The sequence below is a fragment of the Haemaphysalis longicornis genome, unplaced genomic scaffold, assembly GCF_048455015.1.
Source record: "Haemaphysalis longicornis isolate Haplotype H1 unplaced genomic scaffold, Haemaphysalis longicornis Haplotype H1 scaffold_5, whole genome shotgun sequence".
NCBI classification, from domain to species: domain Eukaryota; kingdom Metazoa; phylum Arthropoda; class Arachnida; order Ixodida; family Ixodidae; genus Haemaphysalis; species Haemaphysalis longicornis.
Window position 1 is genome coordinate 17585653 of NW_027526385.1, and position 19360 is coordinate 17605012.

Below are 19360 nucleotides of genomic sequence, written 5' to 3' on the forward strand. Positions count from 1 at the left end.
GGGGGGAAAAGAAAACGCAAGTTACGTAGTAGTGTTACCCTGAACAAGAAAACAAAACACTGGGACGAAACAAGGCTAACACAATGTTTCTGCATTACCCTCTACCATTTTCTCACTTGGGGTGAAGCTAGACAGCAGTCTAGATAGCTGTCACTCACTCTCGTGGACTCGTCAACATCTCAAATTTCTCGGGTACAAAGTGAGCACGCATGAGCGAGATGACTGACTGCAAGCAAAAACCAGGCCAGGAAAAGTAACTAACTACACCAAGAGTGGGACTGAGTACAAGTGGGTAACAAGTAAACACGGTGTGTGTGCAAATAATACACACACACCACCAGTGGAGACGTACCGAGGGGCGACCAGCGCACGCAGGTGGCGGCGCGGTTGATCCGCAGCAGCACCAGGGTGGGCGTCCAGACGGCGGTGGCGGCCTTGGCACCGCTGGGCTCCTCCGCGCCCAGGGTCCACACGTAGGCGTTGCGGTCAGCCGCGCAGGTCACGATGCGGTTGCTGCGGGGGGCCCAGTCCATGCTGGTCACCCGCAGGTCGTGCCGGCTCAGCGTCTGGCCCCGCGACCACGAGGGGCCGCTGCGCCGGTACAGGTGCACCTCGTGGCTGTTGGGGCACAGGGCCACCTCTGCGGTGGGGGAAGAAAGGGGGCAGTTTTTTACCCTAGGGAATAACTGGGGAACAGGCCACCTCTGCACTAGAAGTGGGTGGGCAATGGTTGCAGGGGAAAAGGGAGGGGGGAACATTGCGCTACGGAATAGTTTTACAGGTACACGTCACGGCTGTTGGGGCACAGGGCCACCGCTGCGCATCAAAGAAAAGTGGGGAGGGAAGACGCCAGTCACGCTATGGAACAACTGGGGAACCGCTGGAGAACAGGCCACCTCTGCACTGAAGGCAGGTAGGCGGTGGTCACAGGGTGAAAGGGTGAGGGTACAACCCTGCGAGGGAACAATTGGGAAGCAACCAAGGGCGCCTCCTCGACTTGCAGACGAAAAGTATGCAACAGAGCACTCGACCACTCTCGTTTCACCACAGATCAGCCTCTTTCAGCCAAATTCACACCGAGTCGAGTTTACGGAAAGCAAAAAGCCAGCCTCCACGTGTCCGAACGGCACTGTTGGCCTCGCAGGTGTTCAGCAACCATGCTGTGCCGGCAAAAGCACGTACAACTAGCGTGTACTGTAACTATAATAAACCGAAGGCGAAGAATGCTAGCTGCCAGCCCTCTGCATCCTAAGTATTGATTGATTGTAGGGTTTAAAGGGGCACTGACACAAAAATTTAGCATCTTGTTTTTTTCGTTGCGATAAGTAGCTAGTGACCTACTTATAACCTGTAGAAACCTCATTTGCTTCAGCGTGCGACGGTTGTTTAATTAGAGGGATTTTAAATGCGGCCAGTCGCAGTTTCGGTTTCAGCGAGTGCCGCGAAACGATGGATTTTGTGGATTTTGTGTGAACAAAGCTGACCACGTGACCGTCGGAGGGATATCACAGAGCAGAGCCGCCGTAGCACTGTCGAATCCGCATCGACGGCAGTTTCTGCGAATGCCCCCACGTACTTATCTCGTGAGGCGCTTAATTAAAAAGCGACCGTGGATGTGACGCAGGCGCTGCGAGTGCAAATGCTACCGCGGCTAAAGAACGACGCGCGACGCTCGAGGCGGTGGGTGGCAAGACGCGCGCTGGGAGCAGCCGGCCGGTCTGCCTACAGGTCCGCCTACAGATGTGTTCGGCTCAGCACTGCGGCGGATATTCGAGTGCCGCTCTCGTAAGCGGTGCAGATGACAATTTTTAATGCAACCCTCCATCGCATCATTAACTCCTTTCTCATTTAAGCCACTATGGTCGGGACTTGGGGACAATTTCGTGCAGCGGTAACAAGCCATCACTCGAGCTACCTGCGCCGGCCTGGGGCACTGCGCGGCCGTGGCCGCCGCCTGCACAGCGACCGTGCGGCTAGCTCAGTGGGCTTTTCGTGCCTCCGGCGCGTTTTCGCATCCAATGGTAATAAACAGTAATAGAAACAGAGTGCCTGGAATCGCTGTAGAACTTTGGTCGCGGCCAGCTGCCCGATTAGCTTACGAAATCACGGCGCCTCCGCCGCCAACGATCGGGTCGTTCGTTCTCGAGAGCAGAAGCTCCGCCCTCCGGCCCTCCGATTGGAGCGGCGAGCCGGGCGAGCCCGCGTAAAACGCCGGTAGTGCGGAAGCGGCAAACACAAACTCGTGACGTGTTTGGATGTTGTTTATTTACAATTGCGCGTGGTCCTCTGCTGGCTGCTCGGTTGCGTTTCGCACACTTCAAAATTGATTTTAAATATGTTCTAGGCTGTATTCGCCGCTGATATTTTGCAGATGATGTATATGTGTTCCCACCAATCTATCTCCGACGTTATCTCGCCTTCAAAATTTTGTGTCAGTGCCCCTTTAACGCGCCGACGCAACGCATGCGATGAGGCGCGCTGAAGTGGAGGGCTCCGGATTAATTTTGACCACCTGGGGATCTTTAACGTGCGGCGAAATGTCGTACACACGGGCGTTTTTGCTTTTCGCCTCCATCAGAAAAGCGGCCGCGGCGGCCGGGAATCGAACCCACGACCTCGTGCTCAGCAGCGCAACGCCTTAGCCACTGAGCCACCGCGGCGGGTGCATCCGAAGTATTACAGTTGGGCAATGCCAGAAGCACTGCTGTGTTTTGCCAGGAAAAGAACGGCACCTATTCAGGTACACTTGGTACTCCGCTTCACGCTACATGCAAATAGTAAAGACTTGGCCAACTTCAAAGTTAACCCCACTTAGCATTAGAAACTTATACACAAGTGCCTAATAAATTAATAACTGCAGTTTGTGCATCCCCGCATGACGTGCTTAACCCCTTAAGGGCTTATGATGACCTAGGCTCATCATGAGTGGTCGCCACTTTTTCACTATGACGACCTGGGGTCGTCATGGGTCTTTCGCAATGTTCCAAGGGGCTTTTCACGGGCCCAGCTCGTCAAATGGTGCTTTCCTACGCGAAGCATAGACGTCAGCACAGGTTTTGCCATTGGAACTTTTATTCAATGGCAGTTTGCACGCTAGATGGCGGCATGCGCGCCTCGTGTTTCCCGCACATTTTAAAGAAACATGACCCTATCGATGCTGGGTTCTTGAGCGGCTTTCTCGTGCAAGCGTGAGTGGTGAGGATGTCGGTGTCGCGTTTGATTCGGGCGAAGAGTGGTGAGTGTTTTACGGACAGTGACTCTGAATTTATTGCAGAATACACCTCAAATGCCTCAGGTATGGGGTATTACACGTGGGGTGAGGAATGACCAATAAAATATCATTATGCACCGTGAACCCTTTTCGCAATGATTTTTGTTTTAAAGATGTTCCTGAAGCATTTCACGCCATAAGAAAACTTGGCAATATTGGTACCTAGTTGAGTTTCTTAATGAGCCCTTAAGAGGTTTAGTTATGCTTCAAGGTATCTTATACGAACAAGTTGCACTTGTAGCATTCAAAGGACCAACAAAAGCCCTCGTCAAGGTGACGCCAGGCAGTGCATTCACACATTCGTTCTTTTTAACTCTTTCGTTACGGCAGAAAAACGGCCGATTTTGAGTGCTTCCAGAAAACTATTTTTTTCTCTTCAGCTAGTGGACACATTTAGCATTGCTATGCATGTAATTGTAGCTTATAGATTGCTCTCACATACACATACCAGCAGTTTTGTGAAAGGTACAATTACTTACAGTTTATTAGTCAAATAATCAGAAAAAAAAAATGCACAAAAAAGTATACACGCAATGTATATAGGCGATTGTAATGAGCCTAAAAATTATTTCAGGAATTCTAAGATATACAAATTGTTCCTACATTTCCTGGCTATGATTCAGTATATATATCAACGCTGTACACCAAGTTTGGTATTTTTGTGAGCCCGTCAACCTAGCGGAACTGACGGCTGTGCCACTCCTTGAAGCCACTCGAGTAAGTCGGTCATGCATCCCAGCACACTTTTTTGTGTTCTGACACAAAATCCTTTTCACTTTAGTGGTAAAAAACCAGCAAAAAAATCCAGCACTCTTGAGAAGTGTCGCGCATCGCTCTGTAGCGGTAATCTGACACGAGTGCCAGGCTATCATGAAGGTGATAACGCAATATGACGCGGTGCCATTTGGCAAAATATCCCTACCGTACGCTGTCCTGGCCCTACACATCAATGTGTAAAGCCACAGTCGTCAGACAGGAAGCCCGTTTTGTTTATAAATACAGCCCAAATACAGTGGACGCTGTTTTCACACAACTCGCCACTACCGCGGGTTCAAATTTCACTCTTGGCGCGGTCTCTGCACGCGAAGTATCAACAAAACATAATAAAATCAAAAAACGAGTTGTCAATAAATACGCCAGATGGCGCTAGCTGTCCACCAGGAGCCGTTTTTGGCTTTCGCGGGACGTTTGAAATCATCGGACACCGGCGTCCAATGCCTTATGGTGCCGTACTGAAAGAGTTAAAAAGCAAACAGCCAAGGCCGCTGAACTTTTGAAATGCCAGGAGCACTGCACCTTATGCACCTCTAGCTTTTTAACATCAAAAATTCTGCCAATCAGATTCTGAAGGTCCAGCAGACTTTTAAATTAACAAGGTGACGTCCATTCCCATTCTACCCTCAAGATTCATCCTTCACTGAACGCTCCACAATTCATTTCGAGCTGTAATAAAACCTGCCTCCTTCGAAGCCCCAGAAACAGAAATCTCCACAACACCCTTAGCTCACCTGTGCGATCCTTGTTCCAGGCATGGCAGGTGATCGGCTCCACACCAAAACTGTGCACGTCCATGGTCCAAACAGGGGGGGCGTCACTGCAAGGCACCAGAAAAAACGGTTTCAATTTGACACTGGTGTGTTGCCATTGGAATGCACCTTATGAAAATGGGAACACTTTTAACCCTGTAATGCCCAACCAATGAAAACAATAGATAAAAATTGTAATGCTTTGTTACATTGTAGTTTGTGACTCAAAAAATAAAACTAAAAAAAAAGCGAAGGAAAAATTACATAGTGTACCACAAACGCATAAAGAGTAAACATATATATACCTACATAGATAATGTAGGTATATAATTTAGCATATACCCTTTTACATGTAGGTATGTGTATACCTACATATAAAGTGGGTATATAATGTATCATCATTACCCGGAAAAAATGTGTATCATACACCCATTGAATGTAGGTGCAGACCCACCAGGAGCGCTTACAACGGAGGAATCCATCTTGCAAGCTGCATCTGGTACACAATGCAGCGAGTTATCAAGCTACAGATTTTTGAAAAACGCTTAGGAGATATCAGAAATGATACTAGTGGTCATTTCTTGGTGGTCGAAAGGCCCAGGGGCGAGTATAAAAATCCGAAAGATGGCGTATCTTATATGATACATTGAGCATTACAGGGTTAAAACCCCACTCACCACCTCCCTAACGGAGTGCCTAAACATAGCAGTCTACGGATTTCATAACCACTCCATGCGACCACCTTAGGAGCTGAACCAGAGCTTCCACATATGGGCTGTCACTACAAAGCATTTGAAGAAACACTTCAACTTTGACATTGGGGCGTGCTGCCATTAAAATGCCCCTCATGAAAATCGGAACTAATGTGCGCTTTGAAATCTTGTACACACAGGCATTTTTGCTTTATGCGGCCGCTTTTCTGATGGAGGCGAAAAGCAAAAAATGCCCGTGCGTACGAAATTTCAACGCACTTAAAGATACCCAGGCAGTCAAAATTAATCCGGAGCCCTCCACTACGGTAGCGCGCCTCATCGCCTACGTTGCGTCGGCGCGTTAAACCCTACAATCAATAAACTTCTAAAATCCTACTCACCCCCTTTGCGTAGTAACTTTACGGATTTCATAACCGCTCCAAATGACATACCCTTAGGAACTGAACCAGAGCTTGCTTATACGGCCTGTCACTACAAAGCATTAGAAGAAACACTTCCACTTTGACATTGGGGCGTGCTGCAATAAAAATGCCCCTCATGAAAATTGGAACACTTCTAAAATCCTACTCACCGCCTAATTACCTCAGTGACTAAACGCAGTACTGTAGGGATTGCATAACCGCTCCAAACGACATCATCTTAAGAACTAAACCAGAGCTCGCAACGAAACGACAGGCAGGTTGTGTCAATGCGACGTCAAACCACCCGCTTGCAACTAGCGGGTGCAACGACGTCCCAACAGGGAAGCCTTGTCTGGCGATGTCAGTGGCTTGGCTCCACAGTGGCGTAGCCGACACCTAGCGGGGTGTGGCCGAAACGCTTCGTGCTTCACACGTTATGCATGAATCGTCCCGCTAATGAGTGACGCACCGCTTGCTGTGACGGGAGAGCCACCCAGCAACAAATAAAACCATAACACTTAAGAGGCTGTTTGTTTACATCCAGCGGGATTTGTAAACCACACAGGCACGGCTGCTTGTGCGAGCCGTACGTTGTAAACAAAAACAACTCGTGCGCGGGTGCTAAAAAATCAAACGTAAGCTGCTCGCCTCGCTCTATTCGCATTAAAAACAACCGACAAAAAACCGTGGCCGGGTCGTTTCCCTTCAAAACCCGGGAAGAAAACTAACAGTCCACACCACCGACATAACTCCCGCGTATCTAAGAATAATGCAACAGCGCGGTAATCTACAGTTAGACAATGTTGCCGCCGAAAAACCGCCGACTGCATGCAGACAGCTCCCTTTCGGTCGCCCGTCTCTTTCATACGGCTTGCACCGCCACTCCTCGACTCGTTAAAGCCCCAATTGGAACACAAAAAGAAAGGCGCAACGCCGGACGCCATTCCTGCGGCTTCGGCTTGCGGCGCGTCCCAACCCGAAACCGTAAACGCCGAGGTTTAAACAGCCGCCACCCGGGTTGACGTCACAGCCAAATCAGCGCTCGCGTTGAATCATAGACTTGCGCAAGGTGGAATGAGAACGTAGAGTTTAGATTCTTTCTCTCTGCGCCCCACTTATTGTCCCAATCACCGGAAGAAACCGCTTATACTGGGATTTTTTTTTTTTTTCGGTTGTCGGATTTAGTTGCCTATTACCCGACTGTCGCGTTCGATCGTAAGCTTGAACAAGCCGCCGTCACATTTGGTTGCAGCTGCTAATACCAACAAACCAAAACATTAGCATTTCTTCTCTCAATTTTTCTGTTTTCACGTCCGACGTTTTTAAAGGTTTCAAACTGCCGCAACCGGATAGTCGGAACGATAATGCGTGCGGGCCCATCGAAAATCGTGGTTAGAAATGTCACTAAATGATCACATCCAAGAACTTACATTCATAGGGAGTTCTTTAAACGATTGAAAGTAACCTGTACCGTGCTTTCCGCTGTATCACCGCAGACGTCAAGGAAGACCTCAACGTCGTCGTAAAGCTTGCCGGCGTCAAGAAACCTGTTGCGTTGTGCCAGACAAGAACAAGATACGTCGCAGCCGTAATAGCAAACCCGAACGGGAACAGGAACAAGACGGGAAAGACGCGATTCCGGCCAAGGTAGAGGCCAAGCCGCACCCGGTACAAAGTCTGCCGGCCGTATCACCGGAACGGTTACACATCCTTCGGCAAAGTTTTAGGCCTAGCTGCTTTGCGGGGGAGTGACCCCGTCATAGCGGCCGACAGATCGGAGTAACGTTGTGGTTTTGGGGAATACATCGACGTTAATTTGTAATACCACGAACAACAAGGATTATGCTAGTTCTCACCTTCCTGTACGACAGCCTAGACATGAAAGTTCCCAAAGAAGCTCGCAGTAAATAAGCGAAACCTGTCGCCGCCACGGGTGCTCCGCTCGAGAAACTCGCGATAAAGCGACTCGTATTTTGGTTGCTGTTGGCTATTGCCGCGGATGCCGGTGCGGCTTAGCTCAAGCCAAAAATATCAGTGCCTTGAAGTTGATTCATAAAAACTTTTAAAAATTTCAACCATTTTTCATTTGTATGTATTTTTGTAGGACGTATAATTAAAAATATTTTACGCCTAATAAACATAATAGCTAAAAAGTTGCGAAGTTTAATTTTGTAAATCACCGTTGCAGAGCGCTATCATCGCCAGCGCGCCCAGCGAGGAGGCTGTGGCCCAGCTGGTGTGTCGTAAGGGGGGTTGTGGTTTGGGATGAAAGCATCGCGTAGCAGTGATCTCCCCCTAATTTCTTATAAAAAACACGCTCTTTAACAACTACTACCAAGCTTAACGCGCGCGGTTTACAGCTGTAAGGGAAAAACTAACCATGCCAGGCGACGGCTTAGACGCGTCGGACAGCATTTCTCCCCTGGTGAGTCTCATTTTTGTCAACCCGCTTTGAAGCGTTTAAAAAAAGCTTGTTGACGCGTTTCGGAATCTCCCTGTTGTCAGCCGTGTACCCGTTACCTCACAGTGCGTAGCAGTTGCGTCATCGTACGTAACTTCTCATCAGTGTTCAACAAGTTTGTTTCAGTGATCATGCATTCGCACATGTCTCGTTGTTGACGCCCGCTGAACATGACGTGTTAACACGGGAGGCCTTGTTGCGTTGAACTGCCCCCGCTTATTTTCTTGTTTTGTGCTTACTTTTGATGTTCATTTTTCGACTGCTGCGGGAATGGCTCCCTGAACATCTGCCGAGCTCAGTGGATTGGAACCCCAGGTGGTTTCCGGAGCTCTCGAGGTAGCATAAATAAGCCGCTTGACAGTCGTTTTCTGTTCATCGCATACTGCGAGCTCTTATGTGAAAAACGTCCAAAGGAGGCGAGCCTGTTTCGAATGGAGCTTTTATGAAGTGCGCTATGTCGCGATCCTTGCGATGCGCGCACTGCGTGTGGAGCTAATTAAAGCCAGGTAGTGCAACGCTTCAGGGTGAAGAATCGAGCGCACAGTACGGATCTACCGTGTAATGCCTTGCATACTGCTTGGATGCATGGTGGTACGGCACCTCAAGCTTTACTATCAAGGTGTCTTGCGGGAATTACTTGAGCCGATTTCATCTTACGTCAGTGTGAAGGAAAGGCGCGTAAAGACAGCACAACAGAGTGACCAGCATAACATGCGGTGCTTTTTGCAAGCTGTTAGTGGCGTTGGTCGGAATTTTTCGGGTCTTCCATCAGGTGAATACGCTTTGCAGCAAAGCCAACTTTCTTGGGAAAGCCCTATAGCTCTCAGAGTAATGTAGCTATCCTGGTAGTAATCACACAGCAATTGGCCGCTAGGAAGACTGTGTCATTACTCCAAGTTTCGTTTACATGTCGTAATTAGGTCACAGTTCCTGTCTGTTGTCCTTGTATAGGCATCTACGGAAAGAGCACTATTACAGTTGGCTTCTCGAATGTCTGCCTAGCCGTGGTGAGTTCAATCTCAGCTGGCATCATGAACAATTACCAGTTGAAGTTTTAATGCAAGTCACACGAGGCTACTGTGAAGCAGACAGCCCCAGATTGGTTGGATAGGGCAAAACTGTAGTCCATCCAAGTGTCATTGAGATAATTAACTCGGAAGCATGCCAGGTTGCAAGCAAAAACAATCATGTTTTGTGTCTTTTGCTTGCGTGGACGGTGTCGTGGTCAATACACTCATAATAAATTCTTGTAAAATTCAATTCATAGCTCATTTGCTGTTCATTTTGCGTGCTACTTTAACAGCTTTGCTGTCCATTCATTTGGTTTCCATTCTGCTATGGTCACAGTACAGACTGGCAGTATTGTAAACAACAAAAAATTTCATCGGAGACTAATGTCAATCAATTCCGCCCTGTTCGTAGTTCTTTAATTACTGACGTCTCACCGACAGATGGGGGGGGGGAAGAGATCTGGTCTGAAGTGCCATTCTAGTCATGCTTTTCATCAGCTTTGTTTTAACGCAAAAAATTTGCAGCCAGGGTTTTTCACCAACTTTGATTTAACAAATTTAGCTCAAACAGGTGACAGAACCAACATTATTTTCTTTATTTTCTCAGAAGCTACGTCAGGGAATCCTGCACTACACCCCTCACTCTAATAGCTTGCGAAAATGCATTGTTAAGAAAAAGAACACCCGCAGACAGCTGTGGCAGATGATGGAGAATGCAGCTGTTATATCAAAAAGTCAGGCTCGCGACCCCTGAATGTGTGATTAGGCGCTTGTAAAATGGCGGTCCATGCGAGATTCGCCAATTAATCATAGACTAAGATGTGCTGCTGCGGAGAATAGGAAAAACGGAGGTGCTTTGATCGTGTCGTGATGACGTCAAGTTCTACATGTGGCCTCTATCTCCTTTTTCTGTTTAAGCAATTGCATAGTTAGATGCTCGGAAGAACGGCTGCCTGAAATGTGGGCTGCTGAGCTCTAGCGATGTTCTTTTGCACGCTGCAGCCGTGTTTTGTACTCCCATGAAATTTGAGTCCACCTTAAAAAGCTCTTGGCTGACACAAATTAATGGGAAGCAGTCTTGTACAAACATAAAAATGTGGGTTGTTAAGGCGTTAAACCGCTGTTACAATAAAATCTCTTTATTCTTGGTTATCCGTAGTCCCACCCCGTCGACATCTGTTGAAGTCGCCACCGCATGCATGAAGATATAAATTTTCTTTTGCATTCTGACAATTTTGTTATTAAGAGGGTTTGCTGTAATTGGTAAATTTGTCGTGTAAAATTCTGAAACGAAAACCAGGAAATCTGGGTGTGTCTTTCTAGTGGGAAATTCAAATGGTTGTAACTTCTGTTTCAACGCACAAAGAACAATGTTAGTCATATTGCACTGCCTGACTTGTATGCAGTTCACTGATACCATGTTCAGCTACATCTCTCCAGCAGTTTTTTTTACAAAAGCTGCAACAACATTAAATTCAAAAATCTGAATAAATTCTAAAGTAGTTGCTTGACACAAAAAGAAAATTTATACTGCAGTCAGGATGAGAAGCTGCATCTTTTCCCCAATTTTCATCATCAGAACTTTAACAATGAAGTTTTTTGATCTGAGACGCTGTTTTTTTCTTAAGCCAATTAAATTGATGGAAGCCCAACTACATATTTAAAAACTGCTCTTTCTCACTCTTTGTGCAATAAACGTATGCTTAAAGAAACAGCTTGCATAGGCTTTCCAAGTGGTCAAGCTATATCCACTCACTTAACCTCATGTGTTTCATTACTTTATTTTCACCACTTATGGCAGTGATGTACATTTTTAGCCTCTGGAGCAATCCTTTGACTAAAAATTACTACTACGAGCTTCCCTTTTTGCCAGGGGTGAAGTTTTGCTGAAATGTTCGCAGATGACCATCTGATTGCCTTTTGTCGTTTATTTTATTGTTGTATAAATATGTGCTGGTTATTATGAATGTTTGCAGAATTCCACATTGTATTTTGTATTTTTGGACTGCATTTTTGTTTTTGTGACATTTCAGTAAGGTGGTATCTGTTGTAGCCGAAGTGAAGTGCTTGTCAAACAGGATCAAGCTTGCTTGAGCCTTATTGTCGTTGGTGTGATTTGAGTGATTTCAGCTTGCTTAGTTGAACAAAGTTTTCCGTCCATCGCCCCCCGCGTTTCCTTATCCGCATACTGTTCAGGTGGGCGTTAGTCGATATCTGTTGCTAACGAACACCACCGCTTTTGACAGAGGTTATCTCGACATTCCTTTGTTTGTTATCCGGCCTCTCCTGGGGTCTTCTGTTTCTTGTCATCCGTCGAGGTGTCTCTTTCTCCTGCTCTTGTTTATGTAGGCGTGAGGTAGCTTTTGTGGCTTCACATTGTGCGATATGAGTTGCTTCCTGTCTTCCTGTACAGTTTTCATTTTCGTCTTTTTTTCTGAACCCACTGCAATCAGCTGAGATGTTAGGCTCAGTTAGTTGGTGTTTGGGTGTCGTTCAGGAGTACTTCACCTGAGCACACTTTTCACTGTTTTTTTTTTAACTCCATCACTGAAACCCTGTGGCAGGCAGCATGCGTTGGGTGATCAACTGACCCGCCGCGGTGGCTCAGTGAATAAGGCATTGTGCTGCTGAGTACGAGGCCGCGGGTTCGATTCCCAGACGCTGCAAACGCTTTTCTGATGGGGGCGGAAAGCGAAAACGCCCATGTGTACGAGATTTTGGTGCACGTTAAAGATTAAAGGTCAAAATTAATCCAGAGCCCTCCACTACGGCGCGCCTCATCGCGTGCGTTGTCAGCACATTAAACCCTGCAATCAATCAATCAACAGGGTGATCAACTGGACGCTTTGGTGAGCTGAAAGCACATGGCAAATCTTATAGCTGAGGAGAAATGAAGGTTTCAGCTGTAATTACCAAGGCCTCAATCGTGGTGACATTAAAACTAGCGCTGATGATGATGATTGCTATTGGTTTGCCCTTTGTAGTGGGTTGATGACATGCCATCTTGCCAAAAAGGACTAATATACCTATGTTTTACACTCTTAGTTTAATACTAGCACTGCGTAGGGCAGGCACAAAAAGCTTATTAGGCACAAAATACTTCCATTTTCGGTTACAGGTGGTAACTGTCCTAGGCAATATTCCCCTCTCTGCTTTTCGTCCACCAGCATTCTAATCTTCTTTTCGTCCCCTCGACAGCCTTGAAGTTAACTTCCTCTGTGATACCCTTAAATCCTAGGGCTTCTGAAAGCCCAATATTCCCTTTATGTAGATGTGGATGGATACCCTCACATTCTAACACGATGTGCCGCATAGTTTCTGTTTCTTTTCCGCATACCCCATCATTTTGTGAATGCTTCCCCACAAATCTCTTAGTTTGCAGGCAACCTGCTCTAGCCTCAAAAGCAAAGCACTGCTCTGGGAATTATCGTAGAACTTTTCCTTTCTGATGTTCAACTTCTCAGCCCTGTACATCTCTAACGACGTTTTAGCTTCCATTTTTTCCCTCCATTTATTCGTTTCAATTTGCCTTGCCTCTTTTTTGGTTACCTTGGCTGTTTTGGATTCTCCACTGTTCTTTCCGTATTTCATCGTTAGCCTTCTAGTCTTCCTTAACCACTGCGTGTCCACGTTTTTCAAGTGCCCTAGGCGCTTTTCAAGCGCCTAGGGCAGAGCTGCAGCTTTCACCGCGCTACATTCAAGTGTTGCAAAGAAGCCACTGTGCAGATGACATTGTGCAACTTTGCTGTGCCTCCCATTGCCTCCACTTTTAAATGAGCGTAATAGGCTAGGGGTGCATTCTTGAGCGGGTTCTCGTTTTGTTCCCTCTCCTCTTTTCCTATCACCCTTCCCAGGTGGGGCTGGTGTACATATTCAACCTGATTGTGGGCACGGGGGCGCTCACGATGCCTGCGGCCTTCAAGGACGCCGGCTGGCTGCTCAGTCTCATCATCGTCATTGTGCTGGCCTTCATGAGGTCGGTGGGTTCCCTCCAGTGCTGTATACAGTGTTTTTTTTTTCTTTTGCCATTATGCAAAGTGCCAAGCTAATGGAAGTTTACCTGTTTCACCAATCTGTCTCACCACCTGGATTTTCGGAAATGCGGTCGGCAGGAGGCTGTTGCCTCCTTTATTAAAGACGGAGGCTGTTGCCTCCTTTATTAAAGACGATAGTCTTTCTTGGGCTACTTCAACACAGAAATTTTGGTGTGTCTGTCTGTCTGTCTGGGACTCAATTCAGTCACCTGGCCAAAGTGAAACGAAGTGTGTGCAATAGTCTTATATACCCACAGCCAAATCTAAACTTCTAAGTCCGGTGGCAATGTTCATACTTGTTAACATTGTTGAACAAGAACAAAACATTGCGCAAATATAAGGCAGAAAATCAATACATAAGTAATATTTGCAGTGTTCCTTTAATTAAAAATTCATGGATGCTTGGCTTTTGCGATTGCAAATGAAATACCAGATCAGCTGCAGAAAAGAAATCACTCCGTCTCCTGCTGTTGCCTGCGCTACTATAGCTCCTGGCAGCATTTTAAGAAATCAAACGGCAGTAATAATGAAAGGTTTCATGTTCCACTTGGAACACATGAGGAGTAGGGCAACGTGGTTCTATAAACGTTGTAGTAGGGTGCCTCGATTCACGCGCGTCTCCGCCGTACGGCAGCGGTGGCATCAAGGCACTTGGCCTGGAGGTGGAACATAATAAATTTAAATTGCCTTGAGCAAACCTCTAGCATATTTATCTAGGGAGGAGCGAGACGGGAAAGGAACAGCATCAGAGGTGAGTGGGAAAGCGAAGGGAGGCATTTACTTGGCAGGGGCGCCAGTTGACTATCGTCTTTCGTCGACATTTGCAACAAAAGGAGCAGATACGCAGCCGTTTTTATTTATTGCTTCAGTTTAAGTTATAATTTTGATGGCTTAGGTTGGTTTCCGGTGTTTCAAATGACTGCTTTCTGTTTGTTAAATTATGTTAGGTTACATTACGTTGCATTATGTTTTCTAGGGAAAGCAAAGTAGTGCCCCACATGGCATTTTTTTGCGAACTGCGAGTGGACGTCGCATAGTGGAGCGCTCATAGTACTGTCAGACAGCACTCTTGACAGAGCCTTTCTTGAAAACGATTAAAGGAAAGTGATTCACGAAGTTATGAAAGGAGTGATAAAGAGTGCCCCGGTGCCTTGCGTAAAACTGTGGTGTGCTGAAACAGCGGAGTGTCAGTGCAGCTTGCGGGAGATAAGAACACCGTTTGCCGTAAACGTTCGCGAAACTCCTTATCACTGCCCTGTCAGGGTAGTGGCTGGCTTTGTGGGACAAAGCAGGGTGTTAGTGGAGGATTAACGTTGGTCTGCCGCTTGCCGTGTGATAAAACGAGACCATTCTCACTTGTGCAAGCGCAGCTTTGTGCATGTGTGGTTGGGCGGCAGGAAGCTCGTATACAGCCTTCCCTTTCCACTGTGTGGTTTGCTCAGTTGTGGGTGCTGATTTCACCTTTCGAAAATCCCGCTCCGCTTCAAAGGAACTTCGTTAAGGGGGACTCCCATGATCACATTCTTATGGGACTCACTAGTAAATTCATGACCCACGGGCTGAAAACACATCGTGCACCAGTACAAAACATTTTACAGATCCATGAAAATGTTCCTGTTGGCCTAAGTTTGCTTCTCTTGGAAATGTACCACAACTTTACTCAAATAAAAAATAAACAAGAAATGCATTTTAGTTTACAATTTTATGTAGTTTTCATAAGATGACGCTAGCAGTGTACCACATGAGAGCTTCGTTTCGTTATTTTAGTACACAAGTGACATATTCCTAAAATAAGCAAACTAGACCTTTGCACACATTTCTATGTATCTGTAAAACCTTTTGTATTGGTGCAGGATGGTTTTTAAGCCCAAGGGTCACGAAGCAGCAAACTTTCAATTTTATCCCCTCTTTCCTGCCTTTCTTTTTTTTAATAGTGAAGAGGGTTGTTTTACTTAAACCTTAGGGTTCGTTTTCAAGCACAGCAACATTCCCAGGCATGGTAAAGTGCTCGTAGATTCTGTGAAAGATGGAGGTAATTGGTCAGACGACTACGTCAGATCCTCTAACAGACTTTGGCGAAAGAAATGAGGAGGAACACGAAGGTGTTGCACTTATCCATGGTCTCCTCCAGAACCCCCTCAATCGTGAAATGAAAATAGAGCGCAAAAATGACGAGGACAAGGAAGTCGCGTAGACTGGACAAGTGCTCCCTACCAACGAATTTTATTTCTAAAGACATCGTGCAGTATAAAGCCCAGTGCACCATGGGTGTGCCTACGCTTTCTTCTGTGTCCTTTAAAAAAAAACCTATATTTTCATTGTAAGAGCAGGAAATACCTGGCCCAGCAAAGCAGTCTATTAACCTACTTCTCAATAAAATGGCGTGGAATCGTGGAAGGAGATGATGTTGCCAGGGGGAGATTTTTTCTCGAGAGAACAGCAAAGAGGGAGGACTTTATGTGCCTCATCTCCTTTCCCCGGTCTGTCAGAGCTGGAGCTACCGTATTTATTCAGTTATAAGGTGAGGGTGCAGTTTGGAGACTCAAAAGAATCGCCATATATGTATTATATATACTGAGCTTCGAATATAAGGTGAAGTATAACTTTGAGACTACGGATTTTAGAAAAAAACCTTGCCTTATATTGGAATATTAGCTGAATGTGTTGCACAAAGCTCATCCCTACCACCTAACATCCTTGTGCTCTCCCTCATTCTCTGCTATTCAAGATGTCTGCCGTTGTAATGTAGCGAATTAAACCTTGACCAAAGTAATCTATTACAATCCATCCCTGAACTGCAGTCAAACATAACATCGGTGGTTGATGGGGGGGAAGTATAGCGTGAAAAGATTAGGCTAGTCCTTAGCTCACCCGCGATTTTCTATTGGGATGAAGATTGAAATGTGTGCCACAAATCTGGAGGGGTGTTTTCGTGGCGTTCGAGTAACAGAACAGGAGGACTGGATGCACTTGGATGGCAGCATCTGTCCCAGTTCCAGAGTTTGTTGCCCTGATAGGAATCCCCCTCCCACTTGCGCGCAGCTACCTGACGACGACGTTTGTGATCGAGGCGATGGCCAGTGCGAACGCGCTGGTCCACTGGAAGACCCTGCAGCACTACAAGCGGGTCGTGGACGAGGGCGAGGAGAGCAGCATCACGCAGGCGAAGCAGGAGGACATGCTGGTAAAGGGGGGACACCACTCTGTCACCTGGATCAAGGGTTCGACGAAATGTCGTCTGGGCTGGCATGGGAACATACCGAAGAAAAGCAAACACTGACCATGTATAAAGATACATTTGATGTTTCGTAACCACATACGAGTCTCCTCTAGGTCTCCTTGCTTCTCGTACGGGTCTCCTTGTTCACTGGAACAAGGAGACCCGTACGAGAAGCAAGGAGACCTAGAGGAGACTCGTATGCAGTTCCGAAACATCAAATATATTTTTATACATGGTTAGTGTTTGCTTTTCTTTTGTACCTTTATCACCTGGAGGGGGCTGCCATTCATCCAGACTTGTTCCAGGATGTATGATCAGCCTGCACAGCATCAAAAGACAAAGGTGCTGTTTAACTGCATTAGTAGGAACCTCACGGACCCTTTTTAGAGCGAGAGCTCTACTAAGACAGCTTTCAAGGTCATTCATCGCATCGCAATGACCTTCAGCCGCCGTTGCGCAAGCTGTGCCTTTCTTATCGCCTCGCTTGCTCAGAGCTTTTCCGTTGCGATACCACGTGACTAGGCGAGGGAAAATGGCCACTGCCCCTGCACCTTATCACCTCTTATCGCCTAGCTGTGGCTGAGCCACCTGTGCATCCGCTTCACCGCAAGCGAACCACGTGGCCGGACGAAGGTTTAGCGGCTGGACGAGGGTATAGCGACTGATATACAAAATCACTGTGCTGAGTGAGTTGTTTACAGGAATGAAAACAGGACAAACACACCACACACGCATGAAAGTGCTGCTTTGCTGGTGGTTTTGCTGGCCCTTGGTTCGTCAGTCTCGCCACCAGTGGCCTGCCGACTGGGCCCTTCAGAAAGGATGAATTCAACTGTCCGGTGAATATAGCTAGGCGGCAGGCTGCGAAATATCGAGCAAAGGCAAACTTTTAGGAAGCACTGTGTGCATAGTGTGTGCATAGTCGCTTGTGATAACTAGGTTTAAAAGTGCTAAACCTGGGCCATTTTTTTTCTTCTTTAATTTTGTTCGGAGGAAGGGATTGTGCTGTCATGAGCTGGGTATACATACCTGGCTGCTGTAACGTTGCAGAGTTACGTGAATGATAGTGCGAAGATAGAAGCAGCTCGAAATGAGGAGAGCAGTACTAGATAAACAAAAGGAGCTGTCAGCCACGAGTGGGAACACTTCCCCCAGCCTTCCCCGCAGGGAAAACAAGGGAGCGTATGAGGAAACTGCTCGTGTGAAGTCGGCAAAAATTGGGTTTGCATGTTGCTCAAACAAGGAGGCTGCAGTAATAGAGGTAGCCGCGTAGGGGAAATGTTAATTTGCTAAACTGTCTGTCTGATTTGCTAGCGTAACAGTTGTGTTACCAGTGGCCCAAGCACTGATTCCTATTTCATTCTGGTGCACACCTTCAGGGGCTGAATTTTGATGTCGCTGGAGCTGAAAAAAGATGTGAACTTTTGCGTTAATTTGGGGGAGTATGCGGGATTTTTTGGATTCCCATGGGGCGGTCCTATGTGAAGGCAATGCATTAAGGAACAGGATAGGGATGAAATTGCCTGACACACGTCATGCAATGTGACGCAAAATTTTATTGAAACCCATTTTAAGAGCAAATGAGCTTTCATTGTCAACATCGCATATTTATGCCTGATGGTCATCCGGTAGATGGAGTATTGTGGAGGAGGGTAGCAGTACATAACCTGAGGCAGTGGTCAATAAAAAAAATTGCATGGGGGAATAAATAGAAAGGTTGTGTATCTTCAAAAGTAATGCTGTGACGAAAAGATGCATGTAGTACTATTGTCTGTTGAGATCACGGGAGGGAAAAAAGTGTGTAGGGTTGTTTAAAGTGCACAGACCGTTCATTAAAGCCCATAACTTCTGCAGGTAATTAAAATTAGAAGTAATGATTTGTTAAAAGCATGATGAATGACACAGATTTTAAACACTCGTCATAGACTATGTACATATACGTATAATGCATAAAAATTGCTGCTGTAAAGCCCTTATAGATGTTAGGGATCACACAAGTAGGGAAAAAGCCTCACTTACGCATTTTCGATAGATGTTTGAATTATGACAGCCAAGCTCGAGTAAATCATCTTGCATTAATGGTGCATTACAGGGATGATAAACCACTATGGTTAAGGCATTGTGCCGCAGAGAACTTCGTTTACGGTTTTGATTCCCAAGTGTGGTGGCTGTTTGCTTTCCCTCCATTTCGTTACAGGGCTTCAAAAGAACAAGAAGGTTATCAAAAGAATATCTGAAATAGAGGTATAACAGAACGGCATATCCAATGAAGGCAAAAATCGGAAGCGCCCAGTGTACAAGTGATTGATTGATTGATTGATTGATTGTGGGGTTTAACGCGCCGACGCAACGCAGGCGATGAGGCGCGCCGTAGCGGAGGGCTCCGGGTTAATTTTGACCACCTGGGGATCTTTATCGTGCGCCGAAATCTCGTACACACGGGCATTTTTGCTTTTCGCCTCCATCAGAAAAGCGGCCGCCGCGGCCGGGAATCGAACCCGCGACCTCGTGCTCAGCAGCGCAACGCCTTAGCCACTGAGCCACCGCGGCGGGTCAGTGTACAAGTGCTTGCGAAAAATTGAAAAACGGCCAGCTGGCCTACGCCAATCCTGATGCCTACATTGCAACTACCCTTATAGCATAGATGTACTGTATTTTTGCGTGTATAATCCGCCTCTGGATATAATCCGTACCCCCACTTTCAGCCCGCCGGAAAAGAAAAAG

General features: G+C 46.6%; 2 protein-coding genes across 7 annotated transcripts in view; one reads left to right on the forward strand and one right to left on the reverse strand.

Annotated features, from left to right (window-relative positions):
- Nucleotides 1-19360, reverse strand: part of Arpc1 (Actin-related protein 2/3 complex, subunit 1A) — a 65556-nt gene that overhangs the window by 14476 nt on the left and 31720 nt on the right. For 2 of the 5 annotated variants that reach the window (XM_077669953.1, XM_077669954.1), the window contains exons 2-3: nucleotides 4780-4865; nucleotides 353-640 (exon numbers count right to left, since the gene is read on the reverse strand). In XM_077669953.1, the coding sequence (XP_077526079.1) occupies nucleotides 353-640; nucleotides 4780-4843 (352 nt within the window). In that variant the 5' untranslated portion in view covers nucleotides 4844-4865. Of the gene's footprint in view, nucleotides 1-352; nucleotides 641-4779; nucleotides 4866-6081; nucleotides 6102-7382; nucleotides 7521-7767; nucleotides 7892-19360 lie in introns of those variants that run through there. The other 3 variants (XM_077669958.1, XM_077669957.1, XM_077669956.1) reach the window with 3 other exon arrangements.
- The window catches only part of LOC144137928 (transmembrane protein 104), a 37022-nt gene continuing 25778 nt past the window's right edge, over nucleotides 8117-19360 (forward strand). For both annotated transcript variants that reach the window (XM_077669951.1, XM_077669952.1), the window contains exons 1-3: nucleotides 8117-8336; nucleotides 13237-13358; nucleotides 16459-16600. In XM_077669951.1, the coding sequence (XP_077526077.1) occupies nucleotides 8292-8336; nucleotides 13237-13358; nucleotides 16459-16600 (309 nt within the window). In that variant the 5' untranslated portion in view covers nucleotides 8117-8291. The remainder of the gene's footprint in view (nucleotides 8337-13236; nucleotides 13359-16458; nucleotides 16601-19360) is intronic.